Source organism: Falco punctatus (genome assembly GCF_963210335.1).
Source record: "Falco punctatus genome assembly, chromosome: 13".
NCBI classification, from domain to species: Eukaryota; Metazoa; Chordata; class Aves; order Falconiformes; family Falconidae; genus Falco; species Falco punctatus.
The window spans coordinates 28676844-28695468 of record NC_137593.1 but is presented as its reverse complement, the minus strand read 5'-3'; the positions used below and the strand labels follow the sequence as shown (position 1 = coordinate 28695468).

At 40.4% G+C, this 18625-nt stretch overlaps 1 protein-coding gene across 2 annotated transcripts in view; it reads right to left on the bottom strand.

Moving 5' to 3' along the window:
- RYK (receptor like tyrosine kinase) overlaps positions 1-18625 on the bottom strand; it is a 65263-nt gene that overhangs the window by 32155 nt on the left and 14483 nt on the right. For both annotated transcript variants that reach the window (XM_080410374.1, XM_080410375.1), the window contains exons 2-7: positions 13888-14009; positions 12025-12124; positions 10723-10857; positions 8400-8456; positions 6813-6957; positions 2868-2968 (exon numbers count right to left, since the gene is read on the bottom strand). In XM_080410374.1, coding sequence (XP_080266500.1) covers positions 2868-2968; positions 6813-6957; positions 8400-8456; positions 10723-10857; positions 12025-12124; positions 13888-14009 — 660 coding nt within the window. The remainder of the gene's footprint in view (positions 1-2867; positions 2969-6812; positions 6958-8399; positions 8457-10722; positions 10858-12024; positions 12125-13887; positions 14010-18625) is intronic.

Sequence of the window (18625 nt, the reverse complement as noted above, 5' to 3'; positions counted from 1 at the left end):
AAAGACATGCAAGCAGCATGTACTTTAAAAGATTATGTATTAATCTTAAAAAGATTATAGTATTTAACAACAGAAAACACAAGAGAAGTCAAGTGTGAACATAATTATCTGCAGGGGAAAAAAAAAATCACGCAGGAATTCTGTGGAGTGTCGCACAATCAAGACTCATTATTAACAACAAGTTAACAAAACTCCTTACGTACTGAAGCCAATTAACACAACGCTGCACTGCCCTTAACAAGGAAATGAAGACCTCGGTCAGAGACTGCCAGAAGACTTGGAGTGAGGAGGATGCCTTACCGCAGCAGGACATAACCAAAACTACCAGTGCCCTCTTCTGGTACTTCTCGATATCTAGAGACCCTAATGTAGTCAGAAAAGCCTGAATATTTTTGTGCAAGTTTAAGAATTATTAGAGAAATCTTGAGAATTACTGTCATAATATTTAAATTAAGGAGGAAAACAAAATCACTGAAAACAAAGTTAATATGACTGTGGAAGGACTAAGAATGCTCTTCAAGTTTATTTTATGCATCCAACCTTTTTTCTTCTTCTATTTGTTTTCACCATTTCCTCTGCAACAGGGGTGTCCCAAAAAAAGGTAAGAGACACTCTGAAACAATGAGGACTGAACACAGCAAACAGGTGCCATGTGGCATAGTGGTTACCACTCTTGTCAGGGTGAGGAGGGTTTAATCATCACTATGGGCTTGGTCTTCTCCCCTTTTGTCAGAGGCTCAGCTAAGGAGTTTCCAGGGATCATATTCAAATTAATCAAATGGCGGTCACTTAGAGGGCAAACCCAAAAACCCGAGGTTGACAGGACATCAGCAGCACAACATGATCTGGGATAAGAGATGGAAAATAAAAAAGCTGGGGGATGACTTCAGGTGTCAAGAGGGAAAACCAGCTCAAAAATCAGTTGCATGCTAAGGTAGGTCTCTTCCAAACTCTGTGGAAGTGTTCTTATTTATATATATATGTGTGTATACATTTTTTAATATTTATATATGTATATACAGATATATATTTATATTAATCCTTCTACTAAATAAATTTTAAAGGCAGCTCTTTGAAAGGGAAAAAATGAACTAATGACAAAAAAGATCTATTTTTTTTTTTCAGGGGATATTGTACAGCTTAGAAGGCAGGCAAAACTTTCCCAAAGTTACAGTCCATTCTTAGGCTAACACCTGCTTCCATGCCTGGGAAGAAAACAGGAAAACACAGCAGGGATGAACAGTAATCATGACATTTCTGCAGTGCTGCCTCAGGAATTGGGATCATCAGTACCACTACTAAGTGCAAGCAGAAGACAATGGGAGAGATTTTTGGGTCTTATTGGCTGCTTTTTAGCAAAAAAAAAAAAAAAAAAAAAAAAAAGAAGGATTTAATCATTGCATTTATCTAGCTCAAAATAACAGATCTATCTTGGGTTTTCTACTCATTAGATTGCTGAACAAAGTCACTTCAGCTAATTAATGCAAAACTCAATGATCTTAAAGGTCTTTTCCAACCTAAATGATTCTATGATTCTATGATTCTGTTGAGCATTACAGAACAGAAAAATCACTGGTGGCAGCAGATGAAAACAGGAATCATTTAATTTGTACTTCTGACAAGGTCAGGAGTGCCAGGGTACTAGTATTCCAGTCTGGTAGTTCCCACCCTGAGAAAAACAGCAATTTGAACTTAACAGAGAGATAGTTTGTTCCTCTGGCTGGGCTTCCCCGTTTTTCTCACTCTGTAACATAAACCCTTACCTCACTTCAGATCTTTTAACGCAGGCTCTCCAGCAGCTACTCAAGCCAGTTGAGTTTGGGCTAAGTCCTACCCTCCTCCATTGCTCAGCCATGTAGACCTGTACCCTCCCAAGCACCAACCTTGGTGCTCATACAGTTAGGCTACAAGCCAGTTCAGAGACCCGAGTCTACCAAAAACCCATCACTCTACAAAAGAAGTCAGTTTTTGCCTGGTTCAGCAGAAAAGAAAGGCTCATGGTCAGTCCAATGAGACTCAACTGTCAAGGAACTGGGCAACCCAAGTGTCTCCCTGCGCTGCCTGGCTTCCCTACAGTCTGAACAGTCCCTTCCCTGGAGCGATGCTAGAGCAGACAGACAATAATTAGAGGAGCAAACATTCCACACATAATAAATACCTTCAGCAGTTACAGAATTAACACTGAACACAGCTAGTATCTGGTACCAGATCAGTCTATCAGAGTATATAAACCACTGCCACCCTTCCTTTTAATTCACTCTCTTTTTTACTATTTCATGTTCTTTGAAGCAAACTGTAAATAAAATGATATAATGAATGTATCATCCTTGTAAAGCTTTTTTGCCCATTCATTTCCATTGCACATTGCAGCAATGAGATGAAAAGAATAACACAATCATCAGTAATACATATGATGACATCACTTGCTTTGTTGTCCACTCAGGAACTGATCCTAGGGCTAGGTGGACACTTCCACTTGCTGTTATCTCTTCCAGTTCTATACCACCCTCTGCTTGGACACCATAAGGCAGCTTCTTTCCAGTGTTAAGCAAACAGATGCTGCACAGATACTGGTGAAGCCTTTCTGCCTGACTGATCTGTGTGTAGGGAGAATACCCTGTCAGATAAAACGCAGTATCATGCTCATATGATGACTGCTGGGCCCCAGAACTTAAGGAGGCTTCAATCTTGACTATGGCATGGCTGGATAAAACCACACAGCACATTAACTCGAGGTGCAAACTGACAGAGCCAGATTATTTATTCTCTTCTACTTGATACTGAATTGGTGTGACCCCTATCAACAAATACTCCAGCTGTGTCCAAGAGTGTCTGTTGCAAAGGTCCGTAATTAGATTAACACTTACTGGTTACTGGCGTTGCATTATTCGGTGTGTCAGCGCGCAAGTACTGTGTCGTCTGTGTGGAAGGCTGGGATAACCCTTGTGAGCTACTGCTGTCACTAATGCTGTTTTAAAAGAAAATTGGACACAGACATGACTGCTTGTCACTGTAATGAATTCAAAGTTAAATAATCAAAGTTAAAACCAGAACATTTTCCAAGCTAGATTTTGAAAGAATGGCATTTTTGAAGTCTCTCACACATTAAAACGTATTTCAGGTTAACTCAAAAATCTTGGCACTTCTGTTATTTAAGCATGAACAACTTCCTCCTATTTGCTTTGCAGAATTTGCTCCATTTGCCAGTGCTTCTCCCCCACATTTGAAAAATCAAGGTGACAAAACATTTATGGCAAGAACCACTCTGTCATACCAGAAGCAAAAAACCTGTTATGTCCCAGGGAAGACTTATATGCATTTATTTCATGGTACTAACATCCTGTTGAGAATCAATGACTACAACAGTTTGAAAGCAGTAGTCTCAGCCAAACCGAGAGGCACCTGTAACACTCCGCAAAGCTTAACCAGGTTTTTCAGCCAGAGTGATCTCCTCTTGCTTGCTCTGGGCATGCCAACTGCTAGCTCCATCTGCTGCCCTTTAGCTCCTGTGCTGGTGCAAATATCAAAAAGGTATTCCCTAGTTCACTGTTGCAAACGGCCGTTTGCCCTGTACCACTGTACCTCTCTCAGCTCTCTGTTACAGACCAAACTGCCTTAGCCTACTTTGTCATTCCTCCCTCTAAGAATACCTGTTGCTCCTTCCAGGGCCACTTACAATGTGCTTTTGAGATATTTTGTTTGAGTAGAAGGACCATAGCTGCACATAGTATTCAAGAGACGGGGAAACCATAGCTTAAACCACAGCAGGATGTTTTATCTTATCCTCAGACAGAATCCTACAAAAAAGTAGTTGTAGCTGTAACAGCCTAAAAACAGGTGAGAAAGTGCAGGCAAGGCAGTTATTTGTCACTACCTCAGATGGCAAGGCCAGGAAAAGCTTTTTTTGATGTCCCTCCCAAACACACACAATCATCCCCGCCTTCTTTGGAACTCAAAAGCTTCTCCACTACTGCTGACTGCATTGGGAGAACAAAGAAGAGATTGGGTTTGGGTATAACCCTCTGCCTTGGCAAATGATCAACATTCCATTTGCTTCTTGGGCTGCTATTGAGCACTGACCAAGCAGTACTAGCCAACCTTGTAGCATTTTTAGACATGCTTGGCGATGCCCTTAAGGACCACTGATAGCTCTGAAGCAAGACTTCATTTAAAAGAAAAGAAAGCCAAGTCAGCTCTTCCACACTGTACCATAATCACAGGTGCACCTGCTGAATTTTTTCTTTAGAACAGAATCTACTAATTCTCATAACACAAATGTCAGGCTTACTGATTTATAGCTGGCCTCAATCTCTCTCTGGAAACCTTTTCTAAAGTTCTTCCCACATTCACTCTCTTCCAGGTGTAGGGTTCCAGCACAGTTTTTAGCATGCAATTAAAAGCTGCAGTTGGTGGCCTAACTACTCCACTTTAAATTCCTTCAGAGTTTTTGAATGAATATTCTCTGGTACCTGCAACTTACTACTGCTTCCTTTAACTGTTCACACTATTGCATCTACAAGCTGCTTCAATACGATCCACTCCTCAGTGAGTTCCCCAGAAAGAAGCGTCCTGGCATGGTCACTGCATTAAACACTCATGCGGAACTTGCATTTCATTTCCCTGCTATGGCTGCAAACTCCTTTTGTAACTTGATCACCTACTAGCCCTACAGATTTCTTTGGCTGGCTTCCTGCTGCAGGCAAGTTTGAAAAAGGAATTATTCCTTTTATGCCTGTTGCAAGTTTGACAAACTACCTTTTTGGTTGGCTTCATTCCATTTTTTAGGTTTAACTTGCTCATGTTTATGAGCTTTCTTAGTTTTCTCACTTGCATACTATGTCAGCTTTTTGAATGGTGCCTCCTTGCTTTTAATAACCTCCATTACCCCACTGTCAAGCCATGCCAACTTTCTTTGGCACTTTTTCAAGCGCCTTTGATAGGAGGCATGCAAGCATTCGCTCTGAACTTTGAATACAACGTTCTTAAATAGTCCATGTGCAGCCTGTAAACTCAGCTGCCTGGCTTCAGTTTCTATTTAACAGCCTTCCTAATTTTTATTTAGTTCTGGTTTTTGAAATTAAGAGCAACAGCAGTGGGTTTTTCAGCCTCTGTTGCTCCTGGGAGGTCGTTAACCCTAATGATGTTATCTTCGATTCAGAACCCCTTTAGATCAACGTTTTGGAGCTTGTTATTCAAAACCAAATCAAAAGTTGTTTCTTCTCTCACGAATGTCTTGACTAGATGCTACAACAAGCAGTCACTGATCATATGTAATGCTAGTGCCTAACACTGAGGTTAAATTCTGAACCAGTTTCTCAACCAAGCAGGAAACATCACCTCGCAGTCTCTTCGTTGGCTCCTGTGCACACCACCCGTTTGGAAAACAAAACTCCACAGATCCTGATTTTCAGGCACATTTTGCCTCTGTTACACCTTTGCTACCATACTAGTTGACTACAGCTCTTACCCAGGAGCCCGTCCAAGGCTTTGCCAGGTCAGGCACCTTTGGGCTCAAAAAACCAAGTCATCCCATTGCTCTCTGAAGAACTAAATCTGCACAAATACCACAAAAATTATCAGGCGGCCATATACCGATTTAGAGCAAAGTCTTTAATACCTGCAAACCACAAAGTATTAACATCAGATTAATTTTTAGCTTGTATCTCCTCAGAAATCAAGTACAGTGGAGTGGATGAAGGGACATTTGATCACACTGCTAGGCTAAGAGTCTCTCAAAAACTCATAGATGACGCTATTCACACACTCTATAAACATAATGCTTTTCCTTTCTGAATTAAAGCAAGCTGCACATCTCTTAACACCTATTTATTAAAAACCCTTAGTAGACAGGCACAAGTGAATTGAGGAAAGCTGGCAAGTCATTTGGTTAGATCACCAGGCCTTGAGAAGGCCTTACTACTTAGTACACCGACATCCCCCAAAAACCAAGTGGTCTGGGGACACCAGAGGAGTGAACGGCAGAAAGAAAAACAGAAAGAAACAAAACAGATGAATGGATAGAGGGGAAGTTAAAAGATAGAGGTACTCTGAGAGACTGCAGGCAGGAACAGAAATGGTTCGAAATATGCTTTCAACACAGGTGACCACCCACAGGACTGTTTTCCAAAGTATTCAGTTTCAAAACTGGCTGTTTCTGAACAGTTGCATCTGACACAGCCTGTTCGCACAGCCTCAGCGGAGCCTCCACCTGCGTTTTCTGCCTCCCTTCCACCTTGGTGTTTAATCCCCACTCAGCTGACCACACTGCCCTTGGGTTCATCTTACAAGTCCTCTTCACAAGCACGTGCCAACTTGGTTTGCCTGGATTGAAAATACATTTGGAAGAACACCGCATTTTCTGCTTTATAGCCAACCAGTGGTAATCCCCAGACTTAACCCTAAGGCCAAATACTGGTAAATCAGTCAAAATAGAGAAGACTGAAATTCTATCTCTTGTAGAAGTCAGTAATAAACAAATACTTTCAGTGAGGCCAGGCATCTATCAAATCTTTCTTCAGTCCTGACAATCCCTGTAGATCTGATTCTGCCCAAATTTCTTCACTGTGTGTCCTCCACACAACTATTCTGGCAAAAACCCAACAGCCACAACCCTCCCACCCCACAAATCGCAGAGCACCTGCGACTGCTGCCTTTCTGCACTATAGCGCTTACCACAACTCTACAATGGTAGTAATTGCTACAGCTTGACATCAAAAGAGCAAATACTACAGAATGCTCATTTTGCGACCAGAACTCCTACAAATCTGAGTAAACATGTTCCAGAAATGCACTTGAAATGCTTGAATACATACCTGTCATCCAACTCTATCCTTTTCATGCTGTGGAGATGCAAGACAGCTAGTATTATGGCCACCAGGAATATAACAGCACAGCATACACCTACACTGATATAAAACACACGGGTAGAAGTGGTGGGAGCGGCATTGACAGGATCAACTGAAATAGAGAGGTGAAAAGTTAATGAACTTTTCTCAGAAAAAATCCAAATCAAAAAAAAAAGAAAACAAAAAACCCCAAACAAACCACAAAACAAACAACATTTTGCTAGTTCCCAGCAGGCTGACATGTCAGGAGGGCAGTGCTGCTGTCCCCAGACTTGCCCCTGGTGTCTGCCACCCAGGTCTGGCAGAGCAGGGAACAGCAGCTGGCCGGCAGAAGTGACCCCAGAAGAGTGGCCACCACAGCTCCTGCTGCAGCAAAGGAGGGCAAGGCCCAGCAAGCCACCCTATGCCTCCATTTATTCACTGAGACAAAGGGAAGGTTCCTACTGAAGGATAAAAGCCAGCCAGGACCCTCCTAAAATGCTCTAAAAGGGACTTGTTAGTCCTGCCAGTTCTACCTCGCACAACCCCTCAACCCTCCTCCATGGCTCCCGTGCTGCAAACACAGTAGGAGCACGGACAAACCTTGCCTCCAGCTCAGCTGAGCCCCAGCGCAGCAAGTGGCACAGACTTGCTTGTTGGGGCTGGAAGAGCAGGAGTCACCTGCACTCCAGGACACACACCGATACAGTAAATAAAATGAGATTAATACCTAGATGGAGTGTGATAGTGTGCTTAGTCACTGACTGAATGTACCAGAGCACACAACATCAGCTTCCCCTCCTGATTTTAGGGTATGATGGGTGGATTACAGCCCCCTGACCTGAATTGTAATGCAGCAGTGTTAACAGGGCAGTTAATCCTCCTTTTTTGAAAAAGAAATCTCAACTGCAGCGCATTTTAGGGCAGAATTCTGCAGTTGCAGCTGGGCAGCAGAGGGCTGCCTGCTGCACTAGCCCTGAGCTGGTGCTAACCAGCAGCGTGCGCAGCGGGACTGGAGGCAGGAAGAGGCAGTAGCCCCAGCCAGCCCCAATTTTAAATCATGCACCGTGGAGAACAATTGCCCTGGAAGAGACAGCAGGTGGTAGAGAGAAAACAGCAATGCGCTCCACTGCTTTCCAAAAGCGTCCTGGCAAAAACGTTTACATTTTGGAGTACTGCAGAGGCAGAGCACAGTCGGTAGTATTTTCAGCTAGAGAAGGAATGACTAAAAGGAACTACCTCATCCTATTCATTCAATACTGGCAATTTTAAAGCAGCAAATTGGACAGGTCCTAAAGTCAAGAAAATAGATCACAGTCATGTACAGAAACCAGAGCACCTACCTAAGATGTGATTAAAAAAAAAAAAGTTGTTAGGAGACTTGGAATAGGGCTTTTTCCCCTTCAATAGTATATATACCCAGTTAAAAGAATTAATTACAAACAACTCCACTAAAATACTGGGTATAGTACAGACTACCTGGGGAACATTTTCATAGGGAAAGCTGTGGAAACCGAAAGAACATCGGAAGTTTTTCATTTTTATACCCAAAGCTGTACACTCGGAATTACTTACAGATAGCCTTGCTGCTGTTTTTATCAGATGTCGGAGATTTTGCTTCTGGTTCAAGCTCTAAACAGATGAGAGAAAACCATTAAGTCTGGTATACATTTATTACTGTAGCCCTTCACAGGAAGTCAATTGCCTTATTTATGGAAAAACAAGTCTGCTTTTCCAAATAGGTGAGCTGACTTAAAGACTATAGTTATCTCTAGATTTCCGTTTTGAATACCTAACCGCTGTATAATAAAATCACACTTAAGACACATGGGTCAGATATATTTCACCACTGACAGACATGTCCATTGAGGCCGTGCTTGAACCTACCGAATCCACCTACCTCAAAAAACCCTCCAGCTCATCCACCAAAGCCCAAAGCAGCAGACAGCAAAAAGAGGAGATGCAGGGTATGTGAGTGTATGCTAAGACACTAAACAACAAAGACCTCACAGAATCACTTACTACAGTATAGAAAATAACTTCTTGAATGTTCAGTCAATACTACCCTGACCTTTTGGAAGAAATTCTGGCTCCAGAACTTATCCTAGGAAGAAGTTAGAGTGCTGCCATGGGCACTCTTCCTTCTCAACTGATGCTACAGTTATGAGTCTTTTGAAAGTGAAGGATGAAAAAGGTAATGCCTATTTAAATACCCATAAATAATGAACAAAAGGCATGAGGAAAATACTCAGGTTCCTGTGTGAAAGTAGTCCTTAAGGAAGATTTATCCCCCTTCTAAAGTGACCAGACTCATCACAACCCAAAAGGAGCAGTGGGAACGCAGGCTGTGGAGGTTACTTCACATGAATCTCACTGAGGTTCACACACAGCTGAGGCACCGCAGTGGACTTCCGTGGCTGTGAAGGCGCAGACCCACTTGCACAGCCCCCTTCTTGCTTCCAGCTATGAAGAACTGCTTCCTCCCCAGCACAGCCTCTTCCAACTCCTTAGTACACCCATTCAGCCTGATAAACTTGTGAAAAAAGTAATCTGGCGGAAGGGAGGGAAAAAAAAGTATCTGGGTTTTTCCTCCTTATTTTCCCCTTTTTTAAACTTTAAGAGGAACTATTAAGAATGCCTTAAGCAAAACCGCTAGCAAGTTCCTGCATACTGTTAACTTATGCATTAAATGAAATCAGAAATCCTCAGATGCTCTATACCAATCAACACACATCAAAAAAAGTCATTGACATTTTTATGAACCCACACAAACATGGTCTTTGTAAGAATCACTTCTGCATAATTTAGGAAGTGGTTCACTCACACACCCAGATAACTGTGCGGTGCCTAAGGAAACCTCTTCCGCACATTCAGCAGCACAATAAGGTATGAATGCATAAGCAGTGCCGATTTCCCCCACTTAGAACATTTTAAAAAGTACCTAGGAAAACATGACGGTAAAAATGTCAACATTAGCAGCAAGACCTCCATTTTCACTAGAGATAGACTTCAAATTAAGACTGGTCTTCCTGTACCATCCATGCATGAAACATGATTATCACATGTGCTAAAACAGCCAGGCTAGCTCTTTCACTCACACCTTGCAGAAGTTCATCCTTAGACTTCCATACCTCAGAGCAGTGACAAACCTGCCTCCAAAAAGCCAACTACTGTCCTCAAATGCTCCAAGTAAACTGAATAGAGCCAGGAGAAGCATGTAAATAGAAAGGTGGCCATCCTCAAATGCTGCCTGAGAACAGAACACCACAGCCATTTTTAAGGAGGGTACAGTTCTTGGCATTCTCCAAAATAATTTTCTTCTGATGCCTACGAAAATACTTCTAGGAAGCAGCAACAGGAGATAGCAACAATCCAAGAATAAGTTGGGCTTGCAGATTCCCAAGGCAAAACACAGAAGAGTCCATCGGGGCTTTCTCGAAGTCTGCATTAGGTATGAGGATCACTTTGTACTCCAAGTCTGAAAGACGAACACCTGCTTACATTTACTAATAGCCAATTTTTAGTTTATCACACTTTATAAACTAAGTAGATTTTGATGGTAATTCTTAGATCAATTTCAATATTCATGAGAGTGCTGCAGTTTTGAGTAAACTAGTTCCTTCCAAGCACAACAGGGAAAATGCTTTTTGCTACATATGTCAAAAGGTCAGTCAATGCAGCAGAATGCTTGGGGAATTGCTTCATCCATCAGCTTCTGCTTTTACCAAACGGCCCCATTCATCTCTGAAAGGCAAAATGTTACCTGGTTTCTTCCCATCCTTTCCGACATTTACTCTCAGGAACTGTTACTCCTGTCCTGGATCATATACCTTAACACTCCTTTTTCCTAAGATACTTGAACAGTAAAAGCTTTTTAGTATTTGAAACAATGTCTTACTTTTGTAGCACATTTTCCTTCGTTTGAAATTTAAAACTGTGATGTTTTTTGATGAATTAATTGTCAAGTTGAGCTGCATTAGTATTGTGACCTCAGAGTCAAGTCTGCCAGTGCAGGAGAGTTCAACACGGAACACTGCAAACAGAGAACATATCAGCATTACAATTAACTTCAAGCACTTTTCAGACATTGTGGTGAAATAACATTTAAACAATAAGAGTCTTTTCAAATTATGTTTATAATGTACATTTTTTAAGAACCTGCTATTAAGAAATGCTATTCTAGTCTTCAATGCCTTGTCATTTCAGACAAGCATTAAAGGGCACATAGTTTAAATTAATATGAGTTATATTAAAAGTTTACAGATTACTAAAACTGTAATTGTGGATAAATGACTGGCAGTCATCCATTAGTTAGAGTGCCGTCACAAGAGAAACCTCAGTTATCACAGAAAACCAGAAAATTTAGTTTTGCAGTTTTACTCATTGCTTTTTCAAGTGCTATGAAGATTAACTTTCTTCACAACCACTGGGTTTAAATATTTTGGTCTGTGCAAATCTGACTGGAATCAACACTTAAAACTAATATGACATTATTTAGTTTCCAGTTTATATACCAGTACTATTTATGCCAACAGAGCAGACATAACAAGCCTAATTCCCCAGTGCCTACTTTCACAAAGAAGTGGTACACAACCAAAACATCAATATATTTTATTGCCCCTTGAGTATCTAAAAGAGCACAAGACAGTGAGGAATCACACTTGAACAAGCATGAATGATGATCATTTGCACATTTTCTGAAAAAGATGCAACTGTATCCAGTATAAATTCTATGGAGGAGCTGGCATAGACACAAAATAGTTTTCTCAGTCTTAAACTTACCATAAACACTTTAATGTATTAACTCCCACACATCCTGAAATGTCATCTTTATAAGCTAGAGAAATTAAAAGGTGTGGATTTTAAAATCCATGCAATTGTTGTTTATTATTGTTGAAAAGAGAATGGGAACCTTGTGTGTGCACTTACACATCAAAAATCATGTTTCCCTTCCAGGAAAATTTCTGTGCTCCAATAAACAAGGGGAAAAAATTATTATCTCAGACTAGTCGTCTCACTGTAGAATACCCTTTTAGCAATGTCGTAACTGTTGCAGAAGGCCTGTAAACATATTATGTTTACTAGAGAAAAATTATGCTCTTACACAGCACTACACACATCCTGGAAAAAACAAAGTACCACCAGAAATCAGTATTAGTATCAGCACTAGCTGTGCACTTTTGGAGGGTGGGGACTTTACCTGAAAGGCTGCGAGGAACTTCTCCTTGTAGAGAAATGTTGGCCTGGGGCATAGCCATAGCCATGGGATTATCTACCTGAAATCCCAGTTTATACTCAACCTGTAACGACAGTTGGGAGACAGAAAACACGTAAGAAATCTCTACAGTAGTAAAAAGAAATGCTGCATACCTTTTCATAATTCCTCTTGAAATTAAAGAAAAAACCTGTATCTTATTTTCAAAGAATGCTGGTAATTTTAGGTGTCCATATCCAAAGTTTCTTGTATAAAGTCTAAATATCAGACTTCTGTGACAGTTCAGTTTAAGAAATCCAAAATAGAAGCCAGTCTTGAAATCATTCTTGAAAATTTGGGGCAGAATTTAAAGTGCTGTATTAAAAAAAAAAAAAAAACCCAAACCCACACACCACAAACCTCACTTGCTTTAAACTTACTTGTTTGAAAGGCAGTTTGTGAAAACCATAGGAATTAAAAAAAAAAATCTCATCCTCTAGTCAGTTTTATAAACTACACAGACAAAATTCTTACAAAGTTTATTCAACTATAGTCAAGATTTTGTTTCCACTTAAGAAGCTGATTCTGCAAATATTCATTCAAGAAAAGTACAGGATCTATTGTCATAAGCTCCTGTTGGAAATTCATACTATCCCTCCACACTCAGTTAAAGGAATTTGGTTGGACTTTCTTTGCCCCATTAGTTTCTCCGCCACCCCTCCAACACATAATAGGATACAGTTATGTTATCAATTTATTCTTCAGTCAAGATCCCAAGGGCAGAAATATAACCCAGTTTCTGAGCTCCTATAAACTGCACTACACCCATCCTACAAAGTTAGCACAATGTCAAACAGTGCAATCACAATAATGGAATCGGGACTACAAGCTCAAAAATTCCTATTCAAAATTCACAGGCAGGCCAAAGGAAACTCAGGATAAGGACAGTGATGCAGGTAGTTCATGGCTGAAGTTGTAACAAGGAAAATCCTTCAAAGTTCTTACTCAAATGGCAAGTGACTGAACTGCCTGTGAAGGAAGAATACAGTGTCAAGTAGAAAGGGCTGGCTTGCACTCTACCCAATGTCTCTGCAGGCCAAAATTCACCTCTTGTAAGAAGTTATACCTCAAAAAGAACACTGGTAGAAGGGATCTTCAGAAATTGCATTGGTGGGGTTGTTAAATATTACTGTTCCTACTGCAGTCTTCCCTACCTAAAAACAAAAGAATAACCATCCCTCAACTACTTTTTTTTTTTTTTAAATAATATCTGCCAGAGACTAAACACATCGGTTCATATACAAAAATAAATTGTTAAGCAACTGGAAATCCTTCAAAATGTAAGAGCATACGCAATCTTTATGACAGCTGTTGCTGCATGCTCCAGCCATGGCGATTAAGTGAAATAAAAATCCCTTCCCATTTAACCGGGGCTCGGTAATAACATACTACACACTACTTTTATAGGTTCTTCTCGTCTCCAGACATATGTTTCTAGAAAACTCTGAAACATGATAGCTCTACATTTCATTTCCAGAGGCTTCAATTCATAGTTGCCCCTCCTGTGTGTTCAACGCACCACCAGAAGTGATTCCACTGCCAGTAGCTTGTTTGTATATACATGTAGCTTGCCAGAAGCAAGTATAAAATACTCCAAAAGTAGTGCTTAACCTTTCTAAAACAAGAAAGGAACAGTTTGGATATATATCATCTTGACTTATTGCCTGCAACCATATATAAATAATTCTTTAGCACCTAGCATATGCTAATTTTGCAAAGAAAAAAGCCATTACGTTACAATAGTGAGTATTCACTAAGCAATACAGATCATGCATCAAGTACTCAAACACAGAAGTTATACCTGCTTACCTTGGATTTAGCATGCCAGCTGAAGTGAAGATTATTGGTCTCACTGGGTATTAAAAGATTGAAGGACAATGCATAGTGATTAACCACGTCATTCCTCACATAAGACAACTCTGCATCAAGACCTGCAATGAGAAAGAAAAGAGTAAGATGAGGAAGAACAGGACCAGCAGTAACACACTGGAAGAAACAACTCTCAGTGCCACCAGCTTCACTCACATTTGAATGTTTAAGCAAATACTTCCTCAAGTTCATAAATTCAATCGCAGGTTTGGAAATCAAGGCTCATGCGCATCAGCATTAAGCAAAGTGCTTCAAGTTCTTAGAAAGCAACAATTTCAGAGAGATGCCACAACCTAACAAACAGGTAAAACCTGGAATGTAATGGAAGGAAATATGACTTTTCATGCAGTTCTCCAGAAGAATCATTACCGACCCTCCTGAATGCACCCCTGTCTGCTGCTGGGCATCAACAGGTCTAGTTTTGGTCTTATTTACAACTGTGTACAGTCTAAACAAATTGCTTAGGATTATCTAAGCTTGTTAATTGCAGGTAATTCTTCTTGGAATAGCTCACTTTGGAGCCTGAGTCACATAAACTTTATGGAATTGACTTCAAGGTAATATAGATCAAACAAAAAGCACGCAGTGAGAGAAGGAATGACATTTGTACACCAATATTTTGTGTCTACCCTTTGCCTTCTAAACATTTTAATAAACTTAAGAGAATTGAAAGACCCACAAAAACATTTATTACAGAGCACTTAGGTGCATTTTTGCAAGACATACTCTAATATAACAAATACTAAAGCTGCCATTATCTTTTGCAGCACACATTCCAACATCACACTAAATGCAGGGTAGGACCCTAAGGGTGGCACTGGGTGTCATCAGCAATTAGTGGTAAAGTAAGCACTACAAGTTAACCCCCTTCCTATAAAATTAATCCCAACTCTGTATCCTCAGGACAAAACTGTACTGTATTTGTAATCAGTACCATTATTTCTTGTTTCATACAACTTTTCCTCCGTTGCTCCCAGTTAAATGTTATCCAGGCTCAGCAATACAGCAACACACTAAGAGGACAGACACATGTGCACACTCCAAGCAAAAGCTACACAGAGGGAACTGAGTCCAATTAAAGTATTCACAGTACAACTGGGAATGGAAATACTGGAGCTATTTTTATTATGGCTAGAAAGTCAAGAAAACTGGACAGGTAGGACTCCAAGATGACAGTATTTAAGGCATGCTGAAGTTATTCCAAGAATCTAGGGAATCATGAAAGTTTATTGGTTTGGGTTTTTTTTAAGAAAGAGACAAAAAATATCAAAAGATAACTATTGAACTGTCTGGACAATCTGCATTTGAAGGGAGAATTAACTTGAGAGAAATAATTCCTCCTGTTCGGTGCGCTGATCTGTGCCCAGTTTTTGCAAAGTGACAAGTGTTCTCTTATTCCACAACGTGATTTAATCCACCTTGTTTTCACAAGATATTGAAATGCAGTCAAGACATTTCTCTTCACTGTTGTGGCTGTTAACCACTTTTACTTCCCACTGGCTCATTAGTGTCCTGAAACTTAATCACAACGCAAGAGTATATAACCACAGATACTGGGGAGTGGCAAGTGGGAGAACCCTAGAGACTGGATGCATAAAAGGAATCAACAGAACGGAGTAATCCCAGGAACAAATGCTCTCAAACAAGATCTTGAAATAGAAAAAGACACAGGTGATGCCTTAAGTGCTGAATGTAATCAGCCTGAGACAGTATATATAAAAAAGTTAAACCTTTCTACTCCAATTTGTCTGTTTCCACTCAATAGGTGGCAAATGCAAAAGCGTATCCACCAGCAAAATAGGAAGGAGGAAGCACACGCACACACACCTTGAAACAAAATCAAACTTTAAAAAATACATAAAACCGCAAACATCCAGAATAGCTTGCCTAGATAATTTTGGCTTGCTTATACATGAAATCTATCTCAGAAAACATGGAAGGAACATGGAGAAGAGCTCACAACCATCAGACAATTACCATTAGATCCAACCAAGAAGATGGGCATAAACTTACTGAACAAAGTATTGAAATCAAACCCAGGAAGTACAAATTACTAAAAAAAAAAATCAGGAGGACAAAAGGATTTGCAGGTAAAACAATGAAAGTGTAGCAAGGGAACTGCTTTTGGAATAAATAAAAACTTGTCTTGCTGATAAATGGTCACACCAGTGATTAGAGGTTGACAAAAGCAACATTTCAGAACTTGTAACACCATGAGATTTTCAAGGTGATAACCCTTGATTTACTATAAACTTTGCAAAGAAACTAGTCATAGAAATCAAATGGGTACACAGCAATAAAACTGCCTGTTATAAAAACTGGCCTTTATAAAAGTCACGTAAAATGCAATCTTAATTCAAGTTGTCAAGCATAAATATCTTGGTGTAAAATACCATCTCAAGGTGTACAAAATCCAATTACCCTACAGAAGATCAGTCAAATCTTTAAGTTTTAACAGTGTTACAACACTGAGCAATTTGATTATATAGACCACTAACGTTTTAATGCCTGTACTGTCATAAAAAACTACACATTAACAGGCGATACTAATTATATGAATTTCAATAGCATCATGGTAAAGCAGCATGAGAATCAATGTCAAGTTTTATTGCTTAAAAAATTATGCTCTAACTAAAAGACTGGCATATAAAAATAATTTAAGAGGTTTTGTACCTCTTAACTCATAAAAAAGGCAGAATTGCCAGGCTTAGTACCCTGTTTCTACTAGAGGTCTACAGAAAACACTCAGGGAAGAATATAAAACCAAAGTAAATACACAGTGACACTTTACCAGTAGATCCCATGTGCTTCTAGTGCTAGTTTAAGAAGCTTGTGATACAGAAATGGGCAGCATCTTCCAACAGCTTCTCACTAGATTTTTTTCTTCTATGAAATTGGACAAATGCTTTCTCAAACCCTTGAATCCAATAGACACGTATTTGGGAAATGTCAGCATTTCAATACTGCCTGGTATTTTTTTTCATGTAAGTTTATCAACAGTTAAAATACTTCCTCTGTAGCACATCTTTTCCCATCTGTGAACTACAGACAAAATTTGATGTGCCATGCACAGCTAAGAACCTCTGTCCACATTAGACAAGCAAGCTCCCATCTCCCTATCTCCAATTCATTGCAGTATGGGTTTGCTTCCAGATCATCCTTCCATCCCTAATTTTGCAGCCCCTCACTGCCTCCCCTACTTCAACCTTGAATTCCTGAAGCACTTTGCCTATATAATTTATCTCGATGAGGCCAGCAAAAGACACCAAAATTGCAGTTGAACCTGCCAGTCAAAAAAAGCACCTTGCCTGTGCTCCAGGCAGGCAGGCAGGCAGGCAGGATGATGTGTTCTGCCTGACACAAAGGAGCCCAGGTGCCAACTGCCAACGATGCTGGGAGCTGCACCATGTCCCAGCCACAAGGGTGGGCACCAGGAAGGTACGTACAGGTAGGCAAATCACACAGGGCACTGTGGCAAACAGTGGTGGAAGCCAGAGCCATAGCTCGCTCACTCAGCTGCGTGATCAGAGTATTCTTGATGCAGGCTGCTAGTGCTTTACTCACTCCATTCCTGGGCTTCTTCCGTTTTGTAAGTCTTCTGCTTAGAGGAAGAGAAGATTTCCCTATACCCACAGAAACTGCCTGGGCAATACTGCAGCACCATGCGCACTCCAGAGCTCCACAGCGGATGGACTTCAGACTTCCACAGTTAGCAGGTTTTAGCCGAGATCAGGTATGCTTTTTTCAATGCCATATGGGTTGCACAGGTTAAATTCTCAGCAACAAAAACCATGGCACAGCCGGCCAGGCTCCAGCACCCCTGCACTGCTGAGGACAGAGGACAAAGATACCACTGCAAACATGCCAGGCAGATCACATCCAGCACCCCTGTTCCCACAAGTTCGGATCAAGAGGACGACAATCAACCTCAGTGAAACATCAAACATGCTCAGTTACATTCACTGTCAAACAGGTTCAGTTATGTTCTCTGAGGACTGGCTGTGACCTACCTCTATTCAATCAGGTATTTTGTTCCTTGTTATCTACACACTTTAAAAAAAAAAAAAAAAAAAAAAACCAAAAAAAAAAAACAACACACACACAATGAAGCTGTGCCTCCTGCTTCAATTTCCAGACTGGTTAAGTGCTATTATTAGCTCTCTCCAGAGTAGACATTAGAAGTGGTTAGGGAGTTTTCAGAAAACACTATAGGCTTCATTACCATGACAGTTTAAGTCAAACTCAAAATTGCTTTAATTCTGCATTCACTATGCATTTTCCTCAGACATGCGTACTTATACCTGCTTTGCAGCATTCCTTATTTAAACCTTCAGCAAGCCAAGTTCAAGAAGTCAAGCTGGCACTACGCAGGGGAAAAAAAAAGCAGGGGAACACTCCTCAGTTTAACTCCCTGAATCAGTGAGGATGATGTGGAACACCCCACATGGAGGGCAAGACTGCAGCAGCACTAACTTAAATGAAGCTTATACTAAAATAGTACTGTTACCATATCCAAATAGTCTAGGCTTTAATTCAAAGCGTGCTTTGGGCATAGGTGGCTTTGCAAGATGGTATCAAATTAAGCAAGTTGCTGTCAATAAACAGCCTAAACCAGCAACCTCTTTTTTTTTTTTACCTTTTTTTAAACATGTAAATGTCTTTCAAAGACAGTAGCAGC